The 9,209-nt window shown below is 37.7% G+C and overlaps 1 protein-coding gene across 1 annotated transcript; it reads left to right on the forward strand.

Moving 5' to 3' along the window:
* Positions 1-441: 441 nt before the first annotated feature.
* Positions 442-6,918, forward strand: NET3C (Kinase interacting (KIP1-like) family protein). Its single transcript, XM_008804858.6, has 3 exons — positions 442-1,757; positions 2,388-2,491; positions 5,963-6,918. The coding sequence occupies exons 2-3, from the start codon at positions 2,401-2,403 to the stop codon at positions 6,625-6,627; spliced, it is 756 nt and encodes a 251-aa protein (XP_008803080.4). The 5' UTR covers positions 442-1,757; positions 2,388-2,400; the 3' UTR covers positions 6,628-6,918.
* Positions 6,919-9,209: the final 2,291 nt, after the last annotated feature.

Here is a 9,209-nt window from a genome sequence, read left to right on the forward strand (position 1 = left end):
GAACCATCTTTAATGCATGCGAAATAGCCATCTATACCTCTTCTCGTGTTTGTTACATATATCTTGTAATATAGATTATTTGTTTGTCATCTATTTTAAATATTTAGATGTCAAATTTGAAAAAACAAAATCAAACTCTACAAGGACTTTGAAAAGATAAAAGGTAGTTAAGAGTCATTTTGAGTGACAATATTATTATTTTAAGATTTGCTACCTGCTATCTTCAACTACATGAGTTATTTCATTAAGATATTTTTTTTCTTAATTCCTAAAATAAGACGAAAAGGAATCTAGTTCAAATAGGATGAGGAATTGATTTAAATGTTAACAAGTAACACTACCAGATAAGGCAAATGGCACATAATTGTATACTGGTCCCATGATATTCATTATATTTTCTATTATTAAGCTTTGATGCTATGCAATTTTCTTCATGCACAGTCCTTGCACCAACAAGCTGTTGAGGAAGAAATGCTCCTTTTTCCTTTTTTTTTAATATTATTATTTGAGGAAGCAATACTCTTCCTACCATGCTAGAATCCAATCTTTCAGTACAATACGCAGTTGTCTAAAATATCAAAATAAGAACTTCTAAAGCAATATCATATTTAAATACTTCAAAATATTTTTATTAAATTGAACGTATATATTATATCGTACCGAATCATATAATACAGAACATACCATACTATATCAGTTTAGTATAAATATATGCTCCTGATATACACGAACCGGCTCTTTATTAGAGTGGCACTGGTGTCGAGACGCTATGCATTAAAATTGATATTTGATAAAAAGACTTAAAAGCTAAAATCGTACACTTGATTGGTTTATTTAGCGATAAACACCGTAAGTAGCCGTTGGGTGTGTCACAGCTCACAATTGGAACAATGGATTCAATGGAAGTGGACTCCACGAGGAGCATCCCCGGGCCACACCAGGCCCACCTGTATTCTCCCGACCGTTGGAGTTCCCATATTCTACAGTTTGAAAGGCCTGAAGGCTCCAGAAAAGCCCTTGCATTTGTCCGAACCCACTTTGACCATCCAAAGCATCTACTGCACATATCACCAATTCTTGGGTTTACTCGATCCAATTCAACCGAGATAAATTCGTAAGGTTAGGCAGGAAAACATCCCAAAACGAGCTTTGAAATAGAAAAGAGCAACTGATTTTAGACCAGATTGGTTTAAAATTCATAATGTTAATTCTAAAATTTAAATAAATCTGTTCCCAAACTTGATATAATATCTTAGTCTCGTGATAATAGGACTTTGGTCTAGCAATTGGCGACCCGAGTATATTGCATATTATAGGTAAAATTCTTAAGTTCAGATAAAAAGTGTTATTATCATCATAATTCTCAAAAAATAAAAAACACCATTCTAAAAATAGGAAGTTCACAAGAGTTCGCAAGAGTAGAAAGACATAAAAATAGGAAGCTAGCGAAGGGCATCCGTGTGCACTTGAAGGTAATAAATGGTTTGCTTACCTAAACAAAAAGGGGAAATAAATGGTTTCCTCGTTTTACACGGAGCACTTAAACGTCATTATTCCCACCGGGGTACACGCGTCGAGTTCCTATAGGTTGAAATGAGTAATTACGGTAGAGTCCAAGTTTTACGAGAACACCGCCTCCTTTGTATTTTGAAATAAGAACACCCTACCTTATCTCCTCACCCGAGAAGAAGAAGAAGACGACGACGACGAACGCCGTGCCCAGGACGAAGAAGAAGGCTCGAGAAGATCCTCTCCAGGTTCTCTCCATCTCTTTCACGCTCTCTTTTTTCTTTTGTTTTTCGAGATTTTCAAGGTTTTTTTTTTTTTTTGGTGGGGTGGGGGTTTGGAATCCATCTTTGTTCTTTTTGTTATGTAAAAGATCGGATCTTTTTTCTTGTTTTCGGAAAAAATATGAGTTGGAGTCTACTCCGTTCACTGGATACTAATTTAAAATTTTGATTTTTAGCGACTAAAAGAAGTAGAGGAAGAACAGAGCGGAGCCCAAAAAAGTAATCTTTTTTATTTTTTGGGTGCCGATTTTCGATTTTCATTCTATTTGAGGCTTTCTGGAATGATCCGTAGCTATGTTCCCATGATAAAAGATTTGTTTCATTCAATCTGTGGACACTATTTTCTAAATTTTTTCATCTTTTACCTTAATGAGAATTTATTTCGGGGGGTGGGGGGTGGGGGGGAAGGGGTGATGGGGGCAAAAATCCCTATTTTGTGACTCCAAAATCGTGAGTTGGTAACATCGAAGCCCTCGGCCATCTCGATTGTTAGTTGGATTTAGTACCGTGAATTTATCCAGCATGTTTCCAACCGGTAGGTGCTGCACTTTGATTTGAATTGAGTAATGAAGATGGATGTGGTGGTGGTGGATGTAGGTGAGAAACGACGATGACGGTGAAGAAGGAGCTCCCTCAGTCATGGTGGTTCGATAGATGCGGTAGTTTCAGGCAGTCCCCGTGGTTGTTATCGACTCTTTCAGGTTTGGTTCTCTCGACCTCTGTTACATAGTTGAAGTTAGAAGATTTGTAGAAGGTGGTGCAGTAGAATTGTTTGTGACTAATAAGATCTTTTCGACAATGCTTAGAACATGGCTTTATGACTCCACTGCTCGTAAAACTGCATGATCTACACGGTTCAATTCTGCCATCGACCATTGTTGATTTTTTTTTAGTACATGTATAACTGTAAATTTGAAGGAAATTAAATGTCTATAGGGAGTTGATGGGTGGAAGCCCTTTTATTATTGTTGTCAATAGTTCGACTCTGATGTTTTATGGGTCAAGGAAAACTTACACTTGCAGGCGAATGTAGCCCCTTATGGCCAAGGGATAAGGTTGCTATTTATCTAAGCAATTTGTTTGATATTTTTTCCTTTGTTGTTTTTGGCATGAGAACAACCATGGGTGCAATAAGCCATAGTGCATAGGTGCATGCACATCTCATAAATAGAATATTCCCGGCATTAAATTCTAACCTTTTCATTCTGGATTTGCTCGATTTATTTGATAGCTGATTGCCTGGTAATTAAAGCTAAGGGTAAGGAGCCATTTTTTCATTGTTCTCTTGTCTCTGCACACACCGTAAAAATTGAAAATTGTTTGATAGAATATATTTCTTTTCCTATTCTTTATATCCTTCCTCGTTTTTTTTTCTAGGGTATGCAGTGCAGTACTTAGGGTTCATACATCGTCAAGGAGCATTAGTCATTGTATATAGGAGGTCATCAATAATTTTGGAGATGTGAACCTTTTGTAGGTTCTCTTGCTGTGCCTTGTCCTCCAAGTTATATGATCTACTAGGTTCTATTTTAAATCCCCTATGGACATAAATAATTACACTAGGAACATCCATCATAGCATTTGCAAGGTTGGGCTGTTGATACTTGCTTGATTAGTTGCACAATATTTGATCCGAAATGAGGATCAAATTATCAAATTATTGTATCTTATTTCCATGCTGCCCCTGCATCAACACAAATAGATACAGAACACAGATACAAGCACATGGTCGGTACACATGGATATGCTAGAAAGACCCATTACCATAATAATTGTATTTTTTTTCTTTTTTTGACTTCTTTTATAGTGCCAAACAAGCATGTTTTAGGCGTACTAACAAGCAGATTGACTTAAGTTTCAAATAAGTCTAGCACTGTTAGTTACATGCATGTATTCTTGACACAGCGATCTAAGTTTGAGGTAATACATTGTGTAAGGAAGCTTATATTGGATGAAGAGATACAAGAAAGACAATGCAAAATGAGATATGAAAGTTACAAGGAATCATATAATTGCTTTAAGTTATTGAGAGAAGAACAGGAGATTCTTCATCCAAAGTCACTTGATTAACAAACAGATGTGACAAAGCAAGATGAATACCAGAACTGCATTTTATATCTCTGATGATTCATACTTCACAAGTGACCAACTTGATGTGGTATTCCTTGAAATGTGTACCAAAGCTACTCAGCCTGGTTCAATGTGATTTATCCTAAAAACTTTATCCATCATTTAGACTTTGTTTAATGTCTCTCTACAATCAATCTTAAATCTAGCCTGCTTAGCTTGCACAAAATTCTAGGAGAAAACTAGGAGAAGAGAAGTAGAATTAAAACATACTACCGTGGATCATGATACAGCTCAACAATAGTCAATATCCATGTCACAGACACTATATGCATTATGCTGGGTACAATATGGACCAATACTCAAATCCTCTGTAATTGTATACTTAAATTCTATTTACAATATGGAAGCCACTACGAAACTCTGTAGGTTTTCTCATACGGTGCTGCAGGCTAAGGAGTATTGGTCATTATTTGTTGTTGAAAGGCCATCAACAATGCATGAGTCATAGTGGGACAAACTTTTGTGAAATTTAACATCATTTTGAAGTAAATTTTCAGCCATAAAGATCTAGTGATTTTTTATTGCTTCTATCAGACATGAATACCTAGAGATTTTTTTTTTTGCTTCAGTTTTTTAAAAATTGTTTATAATCATTGCATTAATGCTCGAAAAGGTTTATATGATTTGGAAACATTATCTTTATGTAGACCTGGTTTTATGTAGTACAGATAAAGCAATAGATCACTCTGTTCCTTCTCTATTGATGTGACATTTTTAACATTATCTCTTGATATTTCTGTAAAATAAAGACAATAGATCTTGTCTACTAGAGTTCAATATATCATTCTCTCTCCTTTTGTGAGCCTATTATAGTTATACTGCACGAAAGACAAGATATCTTGAACTTCATATGAATGAAAATTGTTGGCCACATTTCCATCCAGGACAGTTTATGAACAAGCATCCATAAATGACAATGCAATAAAATTTTGTATTAATATTGTTGTTGGTCCTTTCATAATAAAAAACAACACAAAATAATTTATCTTGTTACTCAGGATGTATTGGATGAAGATGGTGATTGATAAGAGTGCTAATAAGCATATAAGGGAGTAGCAAAGAGCCAAGTTTCATTCTATATCCATTTGATTGTTCAGATGTACTAAATGCAATAGAAAATCGCTGAATGTATTATGCTACCTTCAAAGAATCCTACTATTCCTTTTTAATGGTGAATGTATTGTCTGTTTTTTATCATTCCATCATTTTCTTGACAATCTTTTGGTGATCCACATAAATGATTGGTTACAATATATGTCAAATCAAAGTTATGCACATACATTATGGCATAGCATACTAGCATCAAGTATTATATTTATCAGTTCATTCCATTTGGGAACACTTATGGGGCTTATGTATCTGTACATATGCATCGCAATTTATTTGACATACTAATTTTAATGCGAGTCTATGTAATGATTATATGTTTGGACTAATGAACTCATTGACATAATGAGTAACTTCGACATTTGCTACTTAAGTTCCATAGAAAGATTAGTGACTCATATTGTTGTTTTGGATAAGAGTTATCTCCCTAATCATAAAATAAGCATTGTTTATTGTTTTTTAATTTTTTATAGCTGAGAATGCTAGCCTCTTATTCTTATTCTTTCTTATAAATTGAAAGATGTGTGGAATTTGAGTTGACCGTAAATCCCTTTATCTTATAGATTCAACTTGCATTCTTGTTTATGTACAACAAGCAAGAGAACAATTGACAAGGTGGTTCAAGTACTTTGCATCATTATGGAAGTGAAACATCACATGCCTGCCCACCAGATGTCAACCCTTTTCATCTTAGTAGTCAGACATGAGAACTCATTCATAAAATGGTCCACATCTATACTTGAATAATCAGAGTAATTATTATTTTTCTATATGGACTACCTGATACCACCATATTTATTTTTTGTAAAGATGTGTGTCCACTAGCGCGAACCATTGGATCTGCAACAATTAGGTCATAGTTAAATTTTGTTATATCTCTAGTCTTGTTTGATCATGTCACAATTTGGGACTCATACCTTTTCTTTCATGTGCAGAACTAGACGAGAGGACCAAGCGAATGCTGAAACTGATAGAGGAAGATGCTGACTCATTTGCTCTGCGTGCAGAGATGTACTACAAGAAGAGACCCCAACTGGTGAACATGATTGAAGATTTCTATCGAGCTCACCGTTCGTTGGCTGAGCAATATGACCTGTTCAAGTCAGGAGGTGGAATACGTCGCACCACACCATCTGGTCCCTCTTTCTTGGACAAAAGTTGGTCACAGAAGGTAATGAACAGCACAATGGAGGAGTCATCAGTGCTTTCCTCAGACATGTTTGATTCTGAGGATTCTGAAGTCGATGATCCTGAACAAGAAGAAGCTGAAGCAGAGAGCAAGCTGAGGGAAGTACCAGATAAGAAGAGCGACTATGATGTGGTGAAGCAGATGAGCGAAGAACTGGAAAGACTTAAACAGGAGAATGCAACTCTGAAGGCTGAGCTAGCAGAGAAAGATGAAGAGAAGAGGGAGGTAATCAGACAGCTTGCTTTGCCCTTGGACATCCTAAAGGACGAAAACGCCATGTTGAGGAAGTGCATCAAGGATCCAAAGAAATCAGGCAGCCATTTTGAATTCAAGAAACTGACAAAAGAAATATTTTCAGGGAGATTATTTGCTGGTCTCTCAAAGCCTCAGACTTCAATCGTGGCCCTCTAATGATATCTGCAGTGTGGTATAACATCTTGTAGAACCGACATTGTATCTTTATAACTAATTTATAGGGTTAAGAGTGTGTGAGCTTGGCTTGGCAATGTGCTTTGATGGAAATTCAATATTTTGGCCAAATTTTCTATGTATATCTGAGAAGATAGCATACTTTTGGAGCGTTAGACCTGCCCATATATGTAATCTTTCCTTGTGACATTCTCTCTTAAGTAGAATTACTGTAAACCCAGGATGTCTCTGTGTAGAAATGATATCGGTAGCTTCTTTCCGGTTTGGCTTTAACATTCTGGTTGTTCGATGTACTGAAAATTCTCTATAAAGATGGAGTGTCAGCGTGCGCGTGCGTATTCACTGTTTATCTATCTCCTTTGAATCGAACACTTCCTTGTCTGTTAGCAGAACCACCATGTGTATTCACTGTTTATCTATCTCCTTTGAATTGAATGCTTTGTTGTCTATTAGCAGAACTGCCATGTTAGCCAGCTATATAACCCCACCTTAATTTGTTCTGTTATATGATGTTCAAAGCTTTTGAAGTCATCGACCTTAATATGCGGGCATCATTCTCTTGTTCTTACAGACTTCGGTTACGGTTATTATGCTGAGGCAGAGGGAAAGAAGCTGCATCCAAAACCACTCGGGAAAGCAAGTTTAGCAGTACATTTCTCCACAGTAAAAGTTCATCAGCAATTATCCAAATCTATGTTTTGTTCAGAAACGAGAATTGACACCAATCTAGATGGCTTATGAAATGAAGCAACACTGTCGGTCTCCCACTCAATGAGACAATGACTTGATACCACCATCACAACCATCCAAAAGCTATTAGCCGGCACTTAACACTTACCACCTTGGGCTCTTTCTGCCAAAACAAGAACAAGGAACCAATTTGAGAAACAGTGTGACAAATGATGGTAGAAATGTCCAACTCAAGACTGTTAGCCTTGTACAGAAAAGAAGGTTCTCCATCATACCTTCAGAAACCAACTCGATAAGCTCACTTGCAACTAAGTATTCCACTTGCAAGTAATATAACTAGAAACTTTTAAGCAAAACAGTGGCACAAAGGTGTTGAATAATTGCTCAATAATATAGACATTGAATCCCCACCAAGAAAATAATTGTCATTAATTTGGCATGAGTCAGGAAGCAATGCCATGATAACAAACATCATAAAATACCCTCCTCTTCATGGAAGAAGCATTGTCATGATAGAGCAAACTAATGAAGCGCCGTTTTTTTGGTGCAATTGAGGTGAGTAGCTGCCATTACTTCTTAGTTATATCTCAATTTAGACCATCCAAAGTCCCTCCATAAGAGTAAGAAAGAGCCCACAAAGGATCCACACACCATGTTATGGGATGCCTTATCTTTGTCACCTAGCACCGAAGCCAACCTGTGCCATGCCAACCATCCCCCAATCACCACATTCCACATGTCAACCAGTACACACTCCACTAACCAAACCTGCCATCACTTGCCTCCCCTTTTTTTTAAAACTCCCAAGCACACTCACCCCTCCACTAAAACATCTCACAATGGCCACCTTCACCCCTTCCTTCTCCTCCTTGGCTGCACTTCTCCTCCTCCTCCTCCTCACCAGCGCCACCCCTTCCTGCTCCTTCACACTTGAATTAAAGGTCTCCGGCATCTCGGCGGCGCCGGCTGTCCTTCCAACTGAGCCTAGAATTTCCTCCATTCCACCCACTTTGGCCCCTGACATGATGCCTTTCTTCCCCTCACCAGGAGGCAAAGCCGGGGCGGCACCGGCTGGCACACTGCCGACCATTCCATCGACCCCGAGCCCGCCGAACCCCGATGAATTGCAGCCCAATTCAGCGATCGCTCCGTCTGGACCGGCGGCTGCAGCGTCGGCGGCGAGCTCTACTTCTCTGGGGAATCTGGGTGGGGTGAGCATGGCTTTGGTCTGTGGATTGGTGCTCATGTGGTGGTTAGAGCTTGTGGACTAGTGATGCAGTGCAAGTGGGCTTGGTTGGTATGTTTGTCATTATTTTTTATTTGTTTGTGGGCTGGATGTCTAAATATCTTAGAGGGAGTTGTATTTTACCTCATAGGTTATATAGTTAATGGGAATAAAGGTTGTGGAGTTAGGTGTCATCATGCCATTATGATATTTTTCTCCTTTTCTCAAAAGCAGCTTTTATTATTAGTTCAATTATTGCAAGGCCTCCGCGCATTCTCCTTCTTTAAGTAGGTTTTAGTTGCTCTCTAACCTAATAGAAGCTGGAAATCTCTTCAGGAAGATCCATGAACACTGTCACCCTCTTTTTGATTGATAACCTTCAGTTACATAGAAAGCAATGAGCACAAATGGTGTGTCAAGCAAAAAGAGAGTGCTTCATGGATCCCAGCTTAAGTTTTGGAAGTTGTGAAATCAGGAAGTCAAATCTAAATGAGGTTGTATGACCAATTTAGTACTTACAATCATCAATAATTTCTTGCTATCTTATATTCTGTAACATAAATGGATTCTAGTAAAGGGTGATTCCTTGGGGGCCTAATTTCATACAGATTGTTGGCTTTCCTTTCATTTTTTTTTTATTTTTGATGGA

The sequence above is a fragment of the Phoenix dactylifera genome, chromosome 8 (assembly GCF_051530095.1).
Source record: "Phoenix dactylifera cultivar Ajwa chromosome 8, Ajwa_hap1_PhDact_Kaust_v1.1, whole genome shotgun sequence".
NCBI lineage: Eukaryota > Viridiplantae > Streptophyta > Magnoliopsida > Arecales > Arecaceae > Phoenix > Phoenix dactylifera.

Bases quoted from the DNA above. Each gene is read 5' to 3' on its own strand.
- NET3C (XM_008804858.6), top strand. From the start codon at position 2,401: ATGACGGTGAAGAAGGAGCTCCCTCAGTCATGGTGGTTCGATAGATGC. The intron at 2,492-5,962 runs GTTTGGTTCTCT...TTTCATGTGCAG, and splicing joins GTTGTTATCGACTCTTTCAG to AACTAGACGAGAGGACCAAG.